This window comes from Gopherus evgoodei, unplaced genomic scaffold (genome assembly GCF_007399415.2).
Source record: "Gopherus evgoodei ecotype Sinaloan lineage unplaced genomic scaffold, rGopEvg1_v1.p scaffold_38_arrow_ctg1, whole genome shotgun sequence".
In the NCBI taxonomy this organism is placed as follows: domain Eukaryota; kingdom Metazoa; phylum Chordata; order Testudines; family Testudinidae; genus Gopherus; species Gopherus evgoodei.
Genome location: NW_022060059.1, coordinates 821,662 through 842,568, shown reverse-complemented (window position 1 = coordinate 842,568; position 20,907 = coordinate 821,662). Strand labels below are relative to the sequence as shown.

At 52.7% G+C, this 20,907-nt stretch overlaps 1 protein-coding gene across 1 annotated transcript in view; it reads right to left on the bottom strand.

Annotated features, from left to right (window-relative positions):
- Positions 1-20,907, bottom strand: part of LOC115642159 (coiled-coil domain-containing protein 33-like) — a 291,133-nt gene that overhangs the window by 186,143 nt on the left and 84,083 nt on the right. The window contains exons 9-10 of the mRNA XM_030545599.1: positions 14,330-14,463; positions 12,675-12,746 (exon numbers count right to left, since the gene is read on the bottom strand). Coding sequence (XP_030401459.1) covers positions 12,675-12,746; positions 14,330-14,463 — 206 coding nt within the window. The remainder of the gene's footprint in view (positions 1-12,674; positions 12,747-14,329; positions 14,464-20,907) is intronic.

The following is a 20,907-nucleotide window of genomic DNA, read 5'->3' as shown; positions in this document are numbered from 1 at the left end:
CCCGGGAGGCAGATACCACTCTGCCACCCTCCCTGGGTCACTTCCTATCAGAGTCTGTGTTGGGGTTTCCCATGATATATCAGGTCCTCTGTGTTCAGCAGGTCCAGTTGTCTCCTCTAGTTGCCGGGGTGCAGGCAGGTTGTGAACAGCTTCAGTGCCCAGTGTAGTCAGAGGCTGTGGCTGGCCCTCCACAGGAACTTCCCAGACAGGTCCTTCCCCTGCGGCCTCCAGTCCAGAATAAGCTGGTCTCTCTCCCTTTATACTACTAGAGCACTTGGAGCATGCCCAGTCTTGCCAGGGAGGCTGGACTTCTGCTGTTAATACCTGGGGCTTAACCTTGTCTGGGCTAGTGCGGGTTAAGCAGATCCATCACAGAAGCATGCGGGTTTATCAGTTCCTCATTCCCTCCAGGGCACACAGGGCCCCAAAGACAGTGGGGCCACAGCTCTGCCTCTATGTATAGATAGCAGAACTAGCCAGTAGAATTGCCACCTTTCTAATTGCTGGTAACCAAACCCCGAGGCCCTGTCCCCTGCTCCGCCTCCTCTCTAAGGGACCAACACATGCCCCACTTCTTCTCTAGAGGGCTGATGCCCTTCTCCGTCTCTTTACTCAGGCCCAGCCCTAATTGCTTACTCTTCTCCCCTCTCCTATTGCTTGCTGGATCATCTTCACCTCCCTCCCCATCACCAATCAGGGCTCCCTCTGCTCTGCAGCTGGAATGAGACTGGGAGCTGCTGCAGCTTAACAACAAACCTGCCTGCAGGTAAGAGATGGCCCCAGCTGAACAGGGGCTGGCAGGGATTAAGGACCCACTGTCCCCTCTTCCCATGGTAACTGGACTTTTGGTGTCCAGTTAGTACATTTGGCTGGACACTGCCAGGTAGGGTTGCCAACTGTTTAATCACACAAACCCAAACACTTGCCTTGCCCCCTTGCCCAAGGCCCCGCCCCACCCCTTCTCTGAGGCCCTACCCACTCACTCCATCCCCCCTCCCTTTGCTTGCTCTCCCCAGCCCCTACTCACTTTCACTGGGCTGGGGCAGGGAGTTGGGGTGGGGTAGGGAGTGCAGGAAGGGGTGCAGGCTCTGGGCTGGGGCCGAGAGGTTCGGAGTGTGAGAGGGGGCTCTGGGCTGAGCCTGAGGCAGGGGGTTGCCAGGCAGGAAGGGGTGCAAGGTGCAAGCTCTGGGAGGGAGTTAGGGTGCTGGAGGGGGCTCAGGGATGGGAAAGGAGGTTGAGGTGCAGAAGGGAGTGTGGGGTGCAGGCTCCAGGAAGGGGCTCAGGGCTGGGGCAGGGGATTGGGGTGCGGGATCTGGGAGGGAGTTTGGGTGCAGGAGGGAGCTCAGGTCTGGGGCAGGGGTTGGGGTATGGGAGGGGGTGAGGGGAGCAGGCTCTGGCTGGGTGGTGTTTATCTTGGGCGGCCCCCGGTCGGTGGCACAGTGGGGCTAAGGCAGGCTCCCTGCCTGCCTTGGCTCCGTGGTGCTCCCAGAAGTGTCTGGGACATCCCTGCAGCCCCTCAGGGGGCTAGAGGGGGGCTAGCGGTATCTGTGCGCAGCCCTTGCCCCGATTCCACAGCTCCCATTGGCTGGGAACTGAGGCCAATGGGAGCTGTGGGGTTGGAGTCTGCCTTAGCCCCACTGCGACGCCGACCAGGAGCAGCCCAAAATAAACGGGGTCAGGGAGTTCCACATGCTACTCCCTCCACACACTGCTCCCAGAAGCAGCCAGCACATCCCCGCAGCCCCTGCCACGTGCACCCCACCACAGGAATGCCCCTAACAAAAGTTATAATACCAAGGGTTGTAAAGTAGAGATATGCAGGCACTGGGAGGATACAGAAAGATCCAACAAATGGTAAAATAGATAAAATAAGCTCTGACCAGCAAATTTATGATGATCATCTGCACAAAGTCATAAATACGTTGCAATTTGAGCATGAGAGAGAAAATATAAAAAAGACTTGAGCAGGGAGGAGCAAATATAGGTGCCAGTGCATGATTGGTTAAATTCTGTTACCTAGAGGTATCAAATAATGTGATGGGTTGCACGGTTGTTGCACAGAATACATATGCCAGAGTAGATGTTCAGATAACAGCTGTGTAAGGTTCTTTCACTAGGAAAAGATCCCACAGACCTATGGAGCTCTGAGCCCCATGGGAAAGGGTAGGTGCCTTATCCCCAAGCCCTCAGAAGGGAAAGGGTGAGAATGCTTAAATGGACCAGGTCAAGCCTTGAGCCCTCAGTAGAGTGTGTGGTTAGATGTTTGGCTGCGTGTGTGTGTTCTCTGTGTGCTGCACCAGCTTTGTGCAGATAGATGGCACAGCAGATCTCGAGTGAACCACCCAATGACCACAAGATTTGTTAAGGTTCAAAGGCACCAGGCAAGGTTTATTGTCGACAAAGCACGGTATATAGCACATGGCAGACTCTACGAGGATACTAAGACATGTGTGCCCATGACAACAGACACAGCTCAATGAATGGCAGGATTTTCTATTCCCCCCTTGGCTGAACAAAAATACTCCCTCCGAAATACATCTTTATACCCTGATACAAACGTTACATTCTGCCTCTGGCATACTTAATTACTGCCCCCTGATGTGGTTAGTTATCACCCATCACCAGGGCCATCTCTAGGTTTTTTGCCGCCCCAAACAAAAAAATTTTTGGCCACCCCCCATCCCAGCCCTGAGCTCCTCGCCACACCCCCTCTACTGCTCCAGCCCTGGACTCTCCCCCCAGCGCACACCTCCTGCCGCCCCAGGCCTGGGCTCCTCCCCCCACCCCGCACCTGCAGCCTCCTTCTGCTGCAGCCCTGGGTCACTGGTAACTCACTCCCAGGGCAGGTCATTCAGCAGGAATTTTAGATGTGCACAGAACAGATGGGATTGGTTCCCATATGGTTACAGAACTGCAGTAAAGTGGAACAATTTTCAGCTTGTGTGATTGGAGGATATTTGGATGCATATTATAAGACTGTCCTCCATAAATGAGGAAAAGTTGAGGTGCCTTTATTATTTTTTTCTTCCACTCTTTCTTTCTATGGGGAATTTGCCAATGCAATATCACTGTCTTCCTTTTAAACAAACAAACAAACAAACAAACAAAAAAGGCAATGGCTGTTGAAAATAGCAATTCCAGTCCTAATAACCACTGGGAAGCATTTCTTGCTCAATGTTATCCTACTTTTTCTACAGCAAGTTACAGTGGATCAGTGTATTTGATTTGGGAGAAATGAAGTAACAGCTGTCCAAATTGAGTTTGAGCACTCCTGAATTTCGAAGTGTTCAAATCTGGAAGGCAGGTGCTGGGGTGAGGGCTGTGGCTCCGCGGGGGGAGCACAGCAGCATGTATGCAGCAGCGTATCTGGCGCTGCATGGAGCCAGACACGCTGGTCTGAGTGTCATGATAAGGGGGCTGGGGGGTTGGAGAAGGGGTAGGGTGTTCCAGGAGGGACAGTCAAGGGACAGGGAGCAGTGGGGGTTGGATGGGGCGGAGGTTCAGGGGAGGCAGTCAGGGGACAGGCAGTGGTTGGATAGGCATGGGAGTCCCAGGGGTTTGTCAGGGGACAGGTAGGGGGTGGGGTCCTAGGGGGGAAGTTGGGGGGTCTCAGGAGGGGGCAGCTGGGGACAAGGAGAAGGGAGGCTTAGATAGGGGGTGGGGTTCCAAGGGGCAGTTAGGGGCAGGGGTCCTTGGAGGGGGCAATCAAGGGACAAGGACCAGCAGTGCTTAGATAGGGGGTGAGGTCCTGGGGGGCAGTTAGGGGCAGGGGTCCTGGGAGGGGGTGATCAGGGGACAGGGAGCGGGGGGTTGGATGGGTTGGGGTTTCTGTGGGGGGAAGTCGGAGGGAGTGAATGGTGGCAGGGTGGGGCTACGCTCCCTCCCCGTGGAGTGTCCTATTTTTTGAATGTTAAAATATGGTATCCCTACCCTTCACAGTGTAGCTCTCACTCACAGCAAGCTGCAGCATTAGGTCTCAGCTAACTCACTCACTCCCTCCTCCTTCCTTTCCTGTTGGTAGTGTCCAAGGGAATGCTGGGAAATGTAGTTCTTTCCCTGCTCCAGGGCTGGCTCTTTAGGCAGGGAGCTAATCAAGGAACTACAGCTCCCAAGGTGGATCCCTTCCGTCCCTGCAAATGGGCTGCCCCAAGCACGTGCTTGCTTTGCTGGTGCCTAGAGCGGCCCCTGCCCATCACCTTGTACATGTTGATTTGATTAAAACATCTTTATTATGTACTGTCATACTGACTTTGTCTTTTAGGAGGGGTTAGTGTGTTCCTATTATCCTTGGGGAATGTTTTTGTATCATCCTTGATATTAGGATGTTCTGGTACCACTTGATACTGGGATATGTTTGCATGACTACTCTGTGCTTTGTACTTCTTAGGAATGTGTATTTCTGCAATACTAGCCCTGTTGTTGCCAGATTCTGTGAGCAGGTCCTCCCTCATACCGGGCTTCTGACACAAGGGCTTATGTTTCAGGCTTTCTCCCTACTACAGGGTACAGGTGGGATGCTCTAGATTTTTGCAGGTAACATAAGAAAAGACGGCTACTCACCTTGTAACTGGTGTTCTTCGAGATGTGTTGCTCATATCCATTCCAGGTAGGTGTGCGCGCCGCGCGTGCACATTTGCCAGAAACTTTTTTACCCTAGCAACTCCAGTGGGCCGGCAGGTCGCCCCCTAGAGTGGCGCCACTATGGCACTTGATATATACCCCTGCCGGCCCGCCCGCTCCTCAGTTCCTTCTTGCCGGCTACTCTGACAGTGGGGAAGGAGGGCAGGTGTGGAATGGATATGAGCAACACATCTCGAAGAACACCAGTTACAAGGTGAGTAACCGTCTTTTCTTCTTCGAGTGATTGCTCATATCCATTCCAGGTAGGTGAATCCCAAGCCTTACCTAGGCGATGGGGTCGGAGTGAGAAGTCGCGGCCTGGAGCACTGCAGAGCCAAAGACCGCATCATCTCTGGACTGCTGAACGAGGGCGTAATGGGAAGCGAATGTGTGGACCCAGGACCAGGTCGCCGCCCTACAAATGTCTCGGATCGGCACGCGGGTAAGAAAAGCCAGCGATGACGCCTGCGCTCTGGTGAAGTGAGCAGTCACACGGCCCGTCGGAACGTGGGCCAGGTCATAACAGGTCTTGATACAGGAGGTAACCCAGGAAGATATCCTCTGCGAGGAAATCGGTAGTCCCTTGACCCGGTCCGCTACCGCCACGAATAACTGGAAGGATTTGCGGAACGGTTTGGTCCTGTCCACATAAAATGCTAGCGCCCGACGGACATCTAGCGAGTGGAGCTGTTGTTCCCTGCGGGACGAATGGGGCTTTGGGAAAAAGACGGGGAGGAAGATCTCCTGGTTAATGTGGAAAGCTGAGACCACCTTGGGAAGAAAGGCAGGGTGTGGTCTCAGCTGCACCTTGTCTTTATGGAAGACCGTATACGGGAGATCTACTGTGAGGGCCCGTAGTCCCTACACCCGTCTAGCTGAGGTAATGGCCACTAGGAAGGCGGTCTTCATTGAGAGATAGAGCAGGGAGCAAGTAGCTAACGGCTCAAATGGAGGACCCATGAGCCGAGTTAGGACCAGGTTGAGATCCCATGTAGGGGCAGGAGGGCGGATCTGTGGATAGAGATGTTCCATTCCCTTCAGGAATCTCGCCACCCTAGGGTGGGAGAAGACGGAACGTCCGTCCCCTCCAGGATGAAACGTGGAGATAGCCGCTAGGTGAACCCGAAGGGACGACAACGCCAGAACCTGGGACTTGAGGGACCAGATGTAGTCCAGAATAGTGGTGATGGGAATCTCCATAGGGAGAAGACCTTTCTCCAAACACCAACAGGAGAAACGTTTCCACTTAGCCGAGTAAGTAGCCCTGGTGGAAGGCTTTCTACTGCCCAGGAGAACCTCCCGAACCGGGGTAGAGCAGCGTAACTCAGAGCCGATCAACCACGCAGGAGCCATGCCGTAAGGTGCAGAGACCGAAGGTCCGGGTGACAGAGCCTGCCGTGGTCCTGGGTGATCAGGTCCGGATGAAGGGGCAGGGCAACTGGGTTGGCTACTGAGAGGTCCAGCAACATGGGGTACCAATGTTGTCTGGCCCATGCTGGAGCTATCAGAATCACACGAGCTCTGTCTCTGCGCACCTTTAGGAGGACCCTGTGTATCAGCGGAAAGGGAGGGAACGCGTAAAACAGGTAGGTCGCCCATGGGATCAGGAAGGCATCCACTATAGACCCAGGCTCCCGACCCTGAAAGGAGCAGAATGTTCGACATTTCCTGTTCTCCCTGGACGCGAAGAGGTCCATCCAGGGACGACCCCACCTCTGGAAGAGTGAGAGGGCGACGTCTGGGCGGAGGGACCACTCATGCGAGCAGAAGGATCTGCTCAGTCGATCCTCTAGAGTGTTTCGTACTCCCAGGAGATAGGAGGCAGAAAGGTGAACGGCATGGGCTATACAAAACTCCCAGAGACGCATCGCCTCGAGACATAGGGGAGAGGACCTGGTGCCGCCCTGCTTGTTGATGTAGAACATGGTCATCGTGTTGTCAGTGAACACCACGAGACAACGACCTTGAAGGTGATGGACGAATGCTTGACAAGCAAGACGGACCGCTCTCAACTCCCGTATGTTGATGTGGAGGTCCAGCTCCTGAGGGGTCCACAGGCCCTGAGTTCTTCGGGCGCCGCAGTGCGCCCCCCAGCCCAGATCTGAGGCGTCCGTCGTCAGGGATGCCGAGGGCTGGGGCGGATGGAACGGGAGCCCCGCACAGACTACAGACTGGTCCAGCCACCACCGAAGGGAATCCAGTACCCTTTGGGGAACAGTGACAACTGTGTCCAACGAATGTCTGGCCAGCCGGTACTGCGCGATGAGCCAAGATTGAAGAGGCCTCATGCGGAGTCGGGCATACGCTGTCACGAACGTACAGGCCGCCATATGTCCCAGGAGGGCCAGACATGTTCTTAGAGAGGTCAGCGGGGCCGCCTGCAAGCGCAGAATGATGGCCGACAGCGACTGGAAACTGGGCAAGGGTAGCAAGGCCCTGGCTAGGGTAGAGTCCAGAACGGCCCCGATGAACTCTATCCTCTGCGTGGGGAGCAGAGTAGACTTGTCCACGTTGATCACGAGGCCTAGGGCAGCAAAGAGGCTGCTGATCCTGCGGACGTGGTCGCGGACCTGCAGCTCCGATGTGCCCCGGATCAGCCAGTCGTCGAGGTAGGGGAACATGTGAATACGGCCGCACCGAAGGTATGCGACGATGAGTGCCATGCATTTCGTGAACACCCTCGGGGCTGTAGAGAGGCCAAACGGGAGGACCGCAAATTGATAATGTTGGCGATTGACCACAAAGTGGAGGAAACGCCTGTGCTGGGGGGATATGGCAATATGGAAGTAAGCGTCCTGCATGTCGAGGGCAGCGTACCAGTCTCCAGGATCCGGGGATGGGATGATGGTTCCAAGGGATACCATACGGAACTTCAACTTTACCATATACTTGTTGAGTTCCCGCAGGTCAAGGATAGGCTAGAGGCCCCCCTTGGACTTGGGGATTAGAAAGTAGCGGGAATAAAACCCCTTGCCCTTCTCGCTCTCTGGAACCTCCTCTATGGCTCCTTTGACGAGGAGCGTCTGCACCTCCTGACGGAGGAATTGCTTGTGAGAGGGGTCCCTGAAGAGGGTCGAGGGTGGTGGGTGGGAGAGGGGGGGCGATGAAAACTGCAGGCGATAACCGGCCTGCACAGTGCCCAAGACCCAACGGTCCGATGTTATTTGGGTCCACGCCGGGAGGAAAAATGAAAGACGGTTGGAAAACTGCGGGGAAGGATCTGGAGGAGAAACTGGTACTGCGACCTCGAGCGCACCTTCAAAATGAAGGCTTGGGTCCGGGAGGGGCCTTGGTGGAGCCTTGGTTTTGCCCCGTTTGGCCACCCGACTGTCTGCGTCGGTTGTTCCTACCGCGGCGCCTAGTGAGGTCCTGCCATGGACGGAACTGAGGATACGGCCGACGCTGCTGTTGTTGGTTCTGCTGCCGGAATGGCCTGCGCTGTGTCGAGGCGTATGCATCCCCAAAGACCGTTAAGACCCTATTGTCTTTAAGGTCCTTTAGTCTGGGGTCTGTCTTAGCAGAAAACGCCCTGGCCTTCGAAGCGGGGGTCCTGGATAGTATGCTGGAGCTCTGGCGGAAGGCCCGAGACCTGAAGCCAGGAAATGCGGGGCATCGTAAGCCCCGAGGCAAGGGTCCGAGCGGCCGAGTCCGCAGCATCTAAGGAGGCTTGTAGCGAGGTCCTCGCTACCTTTTTGCCCTCATCCAGAATGGTGGTAAACTCCTGACGGGCGTCCTGCGGTAACAGCTCTGCAAATTTTCCCGCCACCACCCAAGACTTAAATGAGTAGCGGCTAAGGAGGGCCTGCTGGTTCGAGACCCTGAGCTGTAGCGCCCCCGCTGAATAGACCTTGCAGCCCAGGAGGTCCATCCGCCTCGCCTCCTTAGACTTGGGCGCCGGGGCCTCTTGACCATGGCGCTCCCTGTCATTCACCGACTGGATCACAAGGGAGCAGGGTGTCGGGTGAACGTGCAGGTATTCATAGCCCTTCGAGGGGGCCATGTACTTCCTTTCCACTCCTTGAGCGGTCGGAGGGATGGAGGCCAGTGACTGCCAGATAGTAGCGGCGTTGGCCTGAATAATCTTGATGAAAGGCAGGGCCACTCTGGTGGGCGCATCGGCGGAGAGGATGCTCACCACAGGGTCCTCGATTTCAGAGACCTCCTCTGATTGGATGTCCAGGTTTTGTGCCACGTGTCGGAGGAGGTCCTGGTGTGCCCTAAGATCTAGAGGGGGAGGGCTGGAGGACGAGGTACCCGCCACTGCCTCATCAGGGGAAGACGACGAGGAAACCCCTGGCAACAGGGCATCCACGGGGGAGTTCTGTCTGGGGCTGCACCTCCGTCACTGGAGGGAGCTCTGGGTCCTGCTGGCTGGACTTGTCTTCTGCTTCCGGGGAGGGAGGAGGTCTAGACACCGTTGCCTCTGGTGGACTGCGTTCCGCTGCAGGGCGGGGAGTGATATGTTGCGGACCCTGGGCTTGGCGGTACGCTCCTGGGGTCCAAAACCCCCACTGTTGAGGCCCTCGTTCCTGAGACGGAGGGTCCTGAAACAGGGCCGAATGTCTGTCCTGGCCCAGTGTATAGGCGCTCTCTGCGTGAGAGGACACGGATGGTTCCCTTGAAGGCCACAGAGGCGCTGAGCCAGTTTGATAGACCTCTCTATATGCCGACGATCTCCTCAGTGCCGAGCATCGGTACCGCGAGCCGTACCGGTGCCGGGATCGGGACCGGGAACGGCGTGGTAGTCGGTGCCGGGATCCGGATTGGGATCTGCCTCGAGGTCGGTGCCGAGAGCGGGACCGCGATCTTCGTTCAGCGCGGTGCCGGGATGGCAGTGGGGACTGGGACCTGCCACCAACGTGGTGCCGGGAGGTCGACCGGGATCGGGACCTACCACCGGCTCGGTGCCGGGAGGTCGACCGAGGAGCTGAATGTCGAGGTGAACGGCTCCTAGAGTCTCGGTGCCGGTGGTAAGAAGAGCCAGACCGGGACCGTGCAGATGCTGATCGGCGCCGCGAGTGCGACCGGTACCGCTGAGAACGGTGCCGGGACTGCGAGCGGCGCCCCGAGCGCGAGCGTTCACGTCTCCGGGGCGATCGGTGCCTGGACTCCGGAGACAGCGCTCTCAGCATCGGTTTGCCTCTGGAGGTTACCCGACCCGGGAGTGCCGTGGTTTGAGGCTGCGATGGCTCTGTGAGCGCTATCAAGTCCCATGCGAAGGCAAAGGTCTCCGGCGTAGATGGGACTAACAGCTCGACCCCTGATCTCAAGGGGGAGCTAGGAGGAGCTGGACTCGACGGACCTTCCGGACCCGGAGTTGACAGCAGTCCTGCAGGCGGTGCCGCAGCCAAGGTAGGTGCCGGGCGTTCCACTCGAGCCTGCCTAGATGGTGTTGCAGACGTCGAGGGTCTTGGATCTGCTCCCGGTGCCGGGGATGGACGGTGCCGGGGAGTCTTGCCGGCGCCGGCATGGTCCGGTGCCGGAGTAGAAGTGGCCGGTTGCGCCGCTGGTACCGGAGTCAGTGCCGCTTCCATTAGGAGAGCGCAGAGTCTTTGATCCCTCTCCTTCTTTGTGCGAGGCTTAAAGGCCTTGCATATACGACACTTCTCAATGATGTGCGATTCCCCCAGGCACTTGAGGGACACGTCATGGGGATCGCTAGTCGGCATCGGCTTCTTGCATGCCGAGCACTGCTTGAAGCCCGGCGAACCAGGCATGAGCCCGGTGCCGGGCGCCGGGAAGGGCAACGGCCCACCCGCGAACAAGTTATACAACTATATACAATAAACAACTAACTAATATAGTACTTTAAACTGTCTATAAAACTATTTACAACTACGACTACGAACAGTGTACAAGAGAGCTAGGTACGTGGAGGACAGCAAGCCGCACTCCACAGTTCCAGCAACCGACACGGCGGTAAGAAGGAACTGAGGAGCGGGCAGGCCGGCAAGGGTATATATCAAGTGCCATAGTGGCGCCACTCTAGGGGGCAACCTGCTGGCCCACTGGAGTTGCTAGGGTAAAAAAGTTTCCGGCAAACGTGCACGCGCGGCGCGCACACCTACCTGGAATGGATATGAGCAATCACTCGAAGAAGAACTGGCTGATCATCTTGGTTACTGTGAGACATTTACATGGGAAATGTTTTCAGAGCTCTGCAAAATGCAGAATATGATGTTCCAAAACTGTTGGAGATGAAGCAGGTGACCTGAGGCGGATGGGTCTCAGAGCTAACTCACTTAAGAGTGAAAAAAATCAACATCTTTTGACCTAGCCCAGCCCTGTATTTCCTGCTTGGACCACATGAGCATTGACAAAGACAAAGGAACCCAAAGAAAAGCCTCTGACGATGGGACCCTCTAGGCTGAACACCCTGATTATGGAACATCCTGATTATGGAAAGACACAAAACGTCTGAGACTAAGAGAAGAAGAGAGGGCACAAGTTGTTATCTATTACAGAAGTGACACGCTGCAAGTGGGGTGTCTCATGAAAGATAGATCCCAGCTCTCTGGGCTGGACTAGTTCTGTAAGGACTGACCATTGGGCATGGATGGCGCATGAACTGTCCATTCGAGGAGGCTAACCCCAGCCTCTCCCCCACAGCCGCTGGCTCCCCAGTCCCAGGCCGCCCTGGCTGGGCAGCTCCACCCTAGAATCTCCAGCCCTAGGCCACCCTGGCTGGCCCCAGCACCCCCAGCCCTGGAGTGCCGAGTGGGTGGCCTGAGTGACCTCAGTCCTGGAGTGCTGGGCAGACATCTCCAGTGCCACCAGTTCTGGAATGCTGGGCAGGCATCCCCAGCCCTGGAGCACTGGGCGGATGGCCTTTGCCACCCTGAATCCCAGAACAAAGGCTGGCCCTCCCTAGCCGCAGCCCCTTCCCATTTTGGGGAAGAGGACCAGCCTGGGCTGGGGCCACAAGAGAAGAGTGGGAAGCAGGAGGATCTTGCGAAAGAGCATGGCAGGGCCACTCCTGGCTGTTTGGGGAGGCTTAGCCTCCCCCGGCCTGCGATACTTGCTGCCCATGCCATTGCGAGAGAAATTCCTTATTAGACTGAAAAAGAACTTGTTAGTTAGAATAGACTCGAGACTGCGTTTTATGTTTTTCTTTTCTCTGTAACCTGGTGATTCCAATCCTTGTACTTGCATCTATTTTGGATCTTTTTCTTAAGCTCTGTTAAATTAACTTATATTTGGTTTCTGCTCTACACATGACCAAGTGCTTTGCGCTAAAGTGTGTTGAGTGAGGGGAGGCTGGTGAACTGGGCTGCACTGCTGGCCCGGAAGCAGCAGATTGATGTATATTGTGGGTAACCAGAAGAGAAGGGACTGAGCACTCAAGTGCCCAAAAGGTGGAACCTGCAGGGCTCATGGAGCCCAGAGTGGAGTGCTTGTGCTGCCAGCAGCTGGCAGAGTTGGGACCATTTTTTTCCCCTAAGATGTTCTGATGAACATCAGCTCTCTCACCCTGTAAGGTGGTAATGACTCACCTCAGACACCTTGGGGAACCCCAAAAGTCTCACAGTGGCCTCTGGATGTAACCTGCTCTCAGGATGGCAGCAGCCTGGACACCTGCAGTTTCTTTCTATTCATGTAATTCAGTGCCAGCTCCACTGGCATGGAATCTGCATGGCTGACCTCCTGTCCTCCTTGCCCACGCCTGCCAAGGGATGGGGCAGCCTCCTTCAGAGTGGTACTGGGGCAGGAGATGGATGGGCATTCAGCTGGCAGAGGATCTGCGTGGGAACCTTGAAGGGCATTAGAGTGAACTGTAGGGCACGCCAACACTCGGTTGCTGCCTAGCCGGAATAGCAAACCCTAGTGATTTGTCTTTGGATCCAGGCCCAAAATTCCCTTTGTTTCAGGGAGGTTTGGATGCAGGTACAGATCTGAGTCCTACCTAAAGTAAAAATATCCCATTCTCCTTTCCTCATGATGGGAAAGGGGAATTGCCCTTTCATGTCCATGGACTAAATCTCACCCATGTAGCCCCATTGACTGAGGTGGCCACTTGTCTCTAAAGTTAATCTGTTCCTCCCCATTTGCCTCACCTCTGAGCCAATCAGCTGCATGCAGAGTTGAACGGTTGGAACAGCACCAGATGTGCTTCTCAGATTAGTGCCCTGAGGAAACAACATAAGGAAGGACAAGGTCAATAAAATCCATGTGAGAACATCAGCTCCTGAGAACATCAGAGTGTCACATAGCAAACCATTCTCTGTAATAGCTTTGGCTGGCTGGTGCCAGTCTGTTATGGACAGCAGCCAGCAAGGAATTTGCTTGCTTCCCTGCTGCAGCTTAACATGCCAGGAGATTGGGGTTACCAGGTGTGCCGGGGCTGCCATGACACTGCACAGGGATCCCAACAGGCCATTAACAGGATGTGGCTACAGGCATGCAGGAGTGAAGGGCCAGCAGTGAGGCAGTTAATAAGCTGGAATGAATGACACATCGGAAGTCAACCCCCCAGCAGTTAGCTCTATGGTCCTGTTTCTGGTGGTGAGGTCCGTGCATAGCTCCCACAAACTGAGTGGGAATTGTGGGTTCTCAGCACCTTTTAAAACCTGGTCTACAAATTATTTAACATGGGGTTAAATTACGGGAGACAAGTATGACAGCTTCTCCTAGCTGAACAAGGCCCATGAGCATGCAGCAGGTACCACATGTTGGTGGGTTAATATCCTCATAAACACTCCAGGGTCAATGCAAGCTGAAGTCAGCCTTCCTGAGTGCAGGTAACAGATTAGTTGCCCTGCAGTTACTGGGGTCAGCCATAAACATGAAAAATAACGGCACATGCGTCTGACGAAGTGGGTATTCACCCACAAAAGCTTATGCTCCAATACTTCTGTTAGTCTATAAGGTGCCATAGGACTTTTTGTTGCTTTTTGAAGGAATATGTTGACCAAGCAGGAATTTAGTTGGTCAATCTGGGGAGCCTTGGTTGGGACTGGCTCTGGTTCGCCTGTCCCTGCTGGGGATGAATGTAACTGAAAGAACCTGGCTTTGTCCCCAGACACAATGCTCAGCCAGTACTTCGCTACAGTATTTTTCCCAGATCAGGCCAAGCAGACGCCAGACAAACTGGCAGCAGTGACAAATGAAACACTCCTGTGGGTAGAGGTGGAAGCAATGATCTTTCATCCTCTCTGGAAGCCTAGAGACAATCCTGTGAGACCCACGCATTGTGATGAGAACAAATGCCAGCTGCAGAGGCCCTATGCAGCCTCAGTGTCCATCTGCAGGGACATCAGGGTCACCTCAGATGTTCTCCCACTGCACTCCACATGGAGCAATTCCTCCTCTTTCTCCTGCTCTCCAAGAGCTGTTCCCTGCATGAGAATCCAGGACTTTCCCTGGTTGCCTCTGTCTGAGTGAAATCTCCCTGGCCCTCATTGTACTGCTTATCATATTATCCCCCCATTGAGGCACCATGGAAAAGCCCCCCTGCCCTTCCTCTTCTCTTCGTCTGGCAAACACCTCTTTCCACCATGCAAAGCATCTCTCCCTGTGCCTCACTCTTGCATGAGATCTCCTCCTGGCTGGCTCTGTTCATTCTAAGTTCTTTCAGCTATCCAAGCCAAACCAGGATGGGATCAGACAGGAAGGTGGGTGGTACATGACTCATTCTTACACAAGGAACTCTTCCAGCAAGACACAAGGGATCAATGTTCGATCAGCCCTCAGCAGGACCCAGAGCACTTACCTGGATTGGAACATCATCCACACGAACCCCATTCCGGTTGCTCTCTGCCACAAGACTCCGATACACACGGTTGGTTAGGGGCAATATGGAGTAACCCAAAGGCTTTGACTTGTTCTCAGCTCCTGTTTCTGACACTGGGGAAAGGAATCATATCAAATACACTTTATAAAGAGAAAAAAGGACTATTCCCTGCCGTGAACCTGGCAGTACTACAGCCCTAAGAGCCTGGAAAACCCAGCACTACCATGCTGAGACTCCAAAAACCCAACACTACTGTGCTGTGCTGAGACCTCTCAAGACCCACCCCTGAGACTCCCAAAACCCAGCACTACCATGCTAAGACCAGCCCAAAGCCAGCATTAACTTTCTGAGATGCCCCAACACACAGCACTATGGTGCTGAGATCCCCACAAACTCAGCAGTACCATGCTGAGACCCCTCAAACTCAGCACTACCATGCTGAGACTTCCAAAGCCCAGCACTACTGCACTGAACCCCCAAACCAGAAAACCTGAGCAGTCCTGCACTGAGACCCCCGAAGCCCAGCACTACAGCCCTGAGACCTCCAAAACCCAACACTACCACACTGAGACCCTGCACTACCTCGCTTAGATGCCCCTAACCCAACAGTACAACACTGAGACCTCCTCCAGGTGGATGAGGCTTTTTTCAAACAACTAACAAAATCATCCAAAGCCCAAGATTTGGTGGTGATGGGGGACTTCAACTATCCAGATATATGTTGGGAAAATAACACCGCGGGGCACAGACTATCCAATAAGTTCCTGGACTGCATTGCAGACAACTTTTTATTTCAGAAAGTTGAAAAAGCTACTAGGGGGGAAGCTGTTCTAGACTTGATTTTAACCAATAGGGAGGAACTTGTTGAGAATTTGAAAGTAGAAGGAAGCTTGGGTGAAAGTGATCATGAAATCATAGAATTTGCAATTCTAAGGAAAGGTAGAAGGGAGTACAGCAGAATAGAGACAATGGATTTCAGGAAGGCGGATTTTGGTAAGCTCAGAGAGCTGATAGGCAAGGTCCCATGGGAATTAAGACTGAGGGGAAAAACAACTGAGGAAAGTTGGCAGTTTTTTCAAAGGGACGCTATTAAGGGCCCAAAAGCAAGTTATTCCGATGGTTAGGAAAGATAGAAAATGTGGCAAAAGACCACCTTGGCTTACCCTTGAGATCTTGCGTCACCTACAAAATAAAAAGGCATCATATAAAAAATGGAAACTAGGTCAGATCACGAAGGATGAATATAGGCAAATAACACAGGAATGCAGAGGCAAGATTAGAAAAGCAAAGGCACAAAATGAACTCAAACTAGCTATGGGAATAAAGGGAAACAGGAAGACTTTTTATGAATACATTAGAAGCAAGAGGAAGACTAAGGACAGGGTAGGCCCACTGCTCAATGAGGAGGGGGTAACAGTAACGGGAGACTTGGAAATGGCAGAGATGCTTAATGACTTCTTTGTTTCGGTCTTCACTGAGAAGTCTGAAGGAATGTCTAGTATAGTGAATGCTTACGGGAAGAGGGTAGGTTTAGAAGAGAAAATAAGGAAAGAGCAAGTAAAAAATCACTTAGAAAAGTTAGATGCCTGCAAGTCACCAGGGCCTGATGAAATGCATCCTAGAATACTCAAGGAATTAATGGAAGAGGTATCTGAGTCTCTAGCTATTATCTTTGGGAAATCATGGGAGACGGGGGAGATTCCAGAAGACTGGAAGGGGGCAAATATAGTGCCCATCTATAAAAAGGGAAATAAAAACAACCCAGGAAACTACAGACCAGTTAGTTTAACTTCTGTGCCAGGGAAGATAATGGAGCAGGTAATCAAAGAAATCATCTGCAAACACTTGGAAGGTGGTAAGGTGATAGGGAATAGCCAGCATGGATTTGTAAAGAACAAATCGTGTCAAACTAATCTGATAGCGTTCTTTGATAGGATAACGAGCCTTGTGGATAAGGGAGAAGCGGTGGATGTGATATACCTAGACTTTCGTAAGGCATTTGATACAGTCTCGCATGATATTCTTATAGATAAGCTAGGAAAGTACAATTTAGATGGGGCTACTATAAGGTGGGTGCATAACTGGTTGGATAACCGTACTCAGAGAGTAGTTGTTAATGGCTCCCAATCCTGCTGGAAAGGTATAACAAGTGGGGTTCCGCAGGAGTCTGTTTTGGGACCGGTTCTGTTCAATATCTTCATCAACGATTTAGATGTTGGCATAGAAAGTACGCTTATTAAGTTTGCGGACGATACCAAACTGGGAGGGATTGCAACTGCTTTGGAGGACAGGGTCAAAATTCAAAATGATCTGGACAAGTTGGAGAAATGGTCTGAGGTAAACAGGATGAAGTTCAATAAAGATAAATACAAAGTGCTCCACTTAGGAAGGAACAATCAGTTTCACACATACAGAATGGGAAGAGACTGTCTAGGAAGGAGTATGGCAGAAAGAGATCTAGGGCTCATAGTGGACCACAAGCTTAATATGAGTCAACAGTGTGATACTGTTGCAAAAAAAGCAAACATGATTCTGGGATGCATTAACAGGTGTGTTGTAAACAAGACACGAGAAGTCATTCTTCCGCTTTACTCTGCGCTGGTTAGGCCTCAACTGGAGTATTGTGTCCAGTTCTGGGCACCGCATTTCAAGAAAGATGTGGAGAAATTGGAGAGGGTCCAGAGAAGAGCAACGAGAATGATTAAAGGTCTTGAGAACATGACCTATGAAGGAAGGCTGAAGGAATTGGGTTTGTTTAGTTTGGAAAAGAGAAGACTGAGAGGGGACATGATAGTAGTTTTCAGGTATCTAAAAGGGTGTCATCAGGAGGAGGGAGAAAACTTGTTTACCTTAGCCTCCAATGATAGAACAAGAAGCAATAGGCTTAAACTGCAGCAAGGGAGATTTAGGTTGGACATTAGGAAAAAGTTCCTAACTGTCAGGGTAGTTAAACACTGGAATAGATTGCCTAGGGAAGTTGTGGAATCTCCATCACTGGAGATATTTAAGAGTAGGTTAGATAAATGTCTATCAGGGATGATCTAGACAGTATTTGGTCCTGCCATGAGGGCAGGGGACTGGACTCGATGACCTCTCGAGGTCCCTTCCAGTCCTAGAGTCTATGAAAACATACCATTAGCTTGCAGAAACCCCCAAAACCCAGCATTACTGCGCTGAGAGCTTACAAAGCCCACCACTAATGCCCTGAGACCCCCCAAGCCAAGCACTACCACACTGAGACCCCCCTAAACCGACTGAGACCCCTCAATGTCCAGCACTACCTTGCTGAGACTCCCCAAACCCAGCACTAAAGCCCTGAGACTGCCATAATCCAGCACTAAAGCCTTCAGACCCTCCAAACCCAGCACTATGTCACTGAGACCCCACCAAAACCTAGCACTACCTTGCTAAGACCACCCAAAACCCCACACTACGCATGGAGATCCCCAATGTCCAGCACTATTATGCTGAGACCCCAGAAAAACCCAGCACTAGATTGCTGAGACCCCACAAAACCCAGCAATACCCTGCTGAGACCCCCCCAACCCAGAATTATAGCCCTGAGTCCCTCAAAACTCAGCACTACCTCCTTAGACCCTCTAACACCAGCATTACCACACTGAGACCCCCCCAAACCCACAATTAGCTCACTGAGATCCCACAAAATCCAGCACTACCATGCTGAGACCCCACAAAACCCAACACTATGTTGCTGAGACCGCACAAAACTGAGCATTATGTCTCTGAGACCCTCCAAAACCCAGCACTACGTTCCTGAGACTCCCCAAAACCCAGCACTACCATCCTGAGACCACCGAAGCCCCGCACTACAGCCCTCAGGCCCCCTAAACCAATGACTAAGTCACTAAGACCCCACAAAACCCAGCACTACAGTCTTCAGACCCCCAAACCCCAGAACTGGGGGGAGGGATAGCTCAGTGGTTTGAGCATTGGCCTGCTAAACCCAGAGTTGTGAGTTCAATCCTTAAGGGGGCCATTTAGGGATCTGGGGCAAAAATGTGTCTGGGGATTGGTCCTGCTTTGGGCAGGGGATTGGACTAGATGACCTCCTGAGGTCCCTTCCAACCCTGATATTCTCTGAATTAAGTTGCCGAGCCCCACCCCGCCCAAACTCTGCACTACCTCGCTGACACCCCCCTAAATCCAGCACTACCACACTGAGACCCCAAAAAGCCCAGCACTATGTCACTGAGACCCCACAAAACCCAGCACTACTGGTCTGAGACCTCCAAAACCTAGCACTACAGCCTTCAGACCTCAAAACTGAAAACTAAGTTACTGAGACCCAGCACTACCCTGCTGAGACCCCCTCCTAAAACCAGCATTACAGCCTTGAGACACCCGAAACCAAGCAGTACCATGCGGAGACCCCCCCACCAACCCAAGCAATGTCTCTGAGACCCCCCAGAATTACAGCACTGAGATTCCCCAGTACTCAGCACTACCACACTGAGACCCATAATGCCGAGCACTGTCACTGAGATCCCTGAAAACCCAGCACTACCAAACTGAGACCCCTAAAGCCTACAACTAGCTCACTGAAACTCCCCAAAACCAGCAGTATCGTGCTGAGACTCCCCCAAAATCCAGTACTACCATGCCAAGACCCCCAAAACTGGTACTACTTTACTTACACTCCCCTAAGCCCAGCACTACCGCACTGAGACCTCTCAATGTCCAGCACTACCTTGCTGAGACCCCCCCAAAACCCAGCACTACCACCCTGAAACCTCAAAAACTGAGAACTACAGCCTTCAGATGCCCAGAACTAAGTCGCTAAGACCCCCGCAAGACCCAGCACTACCTTGCTCAGATCCCACAAAGCCCAGCTGAGACCCTCCAGAACTCAGCACTACCACTCTGAGATCCTCAAAACTCAGTACTATTGCAGTGACACCCCCTAAACCCAGCATTAACTTGCTGAGACCCCCTCAAACCCACCATTATATTCCTGAGGCCCACAAAACCCAACACTAAATCTTTCAGACTCCCCAAAATGCAGTACTGTCACTGAGAACCCCAAAACCCAGGACTACCAAACTAAGACCTCACCCCAAAATCCAGCACTCCCATGCATGCGACAGCTGAAAACACAGCACTATCTCACTGAGACCCCCAAAGCCCACCACTACAGCCCCGAGACTCCCCAAAATCCAGTACTACATTGTTGACTCCCCAAAACCTTGCCCTACTGCCCTGAGACCCCCAAAAATGATCTCTACATCTCTCAGACCCCCAAAACCCAGCACTACCTTGCTGAGACCCCAAAACCCAGCACTGCAGCCCTCAGACCCCCAAAACCCAGCACTAAGTCACTAAGACCCCCCAAAAAGCAGCACTGCCTTGCTGAGACTCTCAAAATCCAACACTAACTTGTTGAGACCCCCAAAACTCGGCACTATCATGCTGAGACTCCTGAAACCCACCAGTATTGTGCTGAGAGCCCCCTAAAATCCAGCACTACCATGCCTAGGCCTCCATACCCAGCACTATCTCTCTGAGATCCCCCCAAAACACAGCACTACCACACTGTGACCCCCCCAAAACCCAGCACTACCTTGCTTAGACCCCCAAAACCAAGCACTACTGTGCTGAGACTTCACAAAATCCAGCACTACCTTGCTTAGACCCCCCCAAAGCCCAGTACTACAATACTGAGATACCTGAAACCCATCACTATTTTGCTGAGACCCCACAAAGCCCAGCACTACCATCCTTGAGGCCCCCAAAACCCCACACTACTGTGCTGAGACCCCACAAAACTCAGAACTATGTTGCTGAGACCCCAAAACCCCAGCACTACCACCCTCAGACCCTCCCAAACCCAGCAGTACCATGCTGAGAACTCCCAAAACCCAGTATTACCACATTGAGACCACTGAAAACCCAGCACTACCATGCTGAGACCTCCCAAAATCCAGCCCTACCATGCTGAGATCCCCAAAACCCAGCACTGCTGCACTGGAACTGCCAAAAACCCAGCACTACATTGCTGAGACCACCCAATACCCAGCACTACAGCCCTCAGACCCCTAAAACCCATGTCAAGGCTGATTTCCCACTCTGGTACTTTGATTGCAGAAGGTGGGGGCCTGCAAGGATTCTAAAAATTAGTACTGTCCATTCCAGGCTTGTATTAAACTCCCAAGGTTACCGCTTTTCTCTGACCTTGGATTGGTAAACGCTGCCACCACCCAAATGCAGAACCCCTTTGAGAGCCCAGGAAGGTGCACTTGGGAATTCCTTCCTGTGGGTACCCTCAAACCCTTTCACATACACCCCCTCCGGGGAAGAGCTGAGAAAGAAAAAAAAGGAAATCAGCTGTTGCCACCAGCTAACTAAACAATATGTACAAACCTCTTAAGAGACAGAAATCCAATCCTGTTCTTAAAAAAGGTAAATTTTATTTTAAAAAAAGGAAAGAAAGAAAATACGTCTAGAAACTCAGGCTATTGCTAGATTAAAAAAAAGAGTAACTACAAGGATAGCTTTCTTGAGGTCCCGCTTAAAGGTACAAGAAAAACAAAAGCACCTGG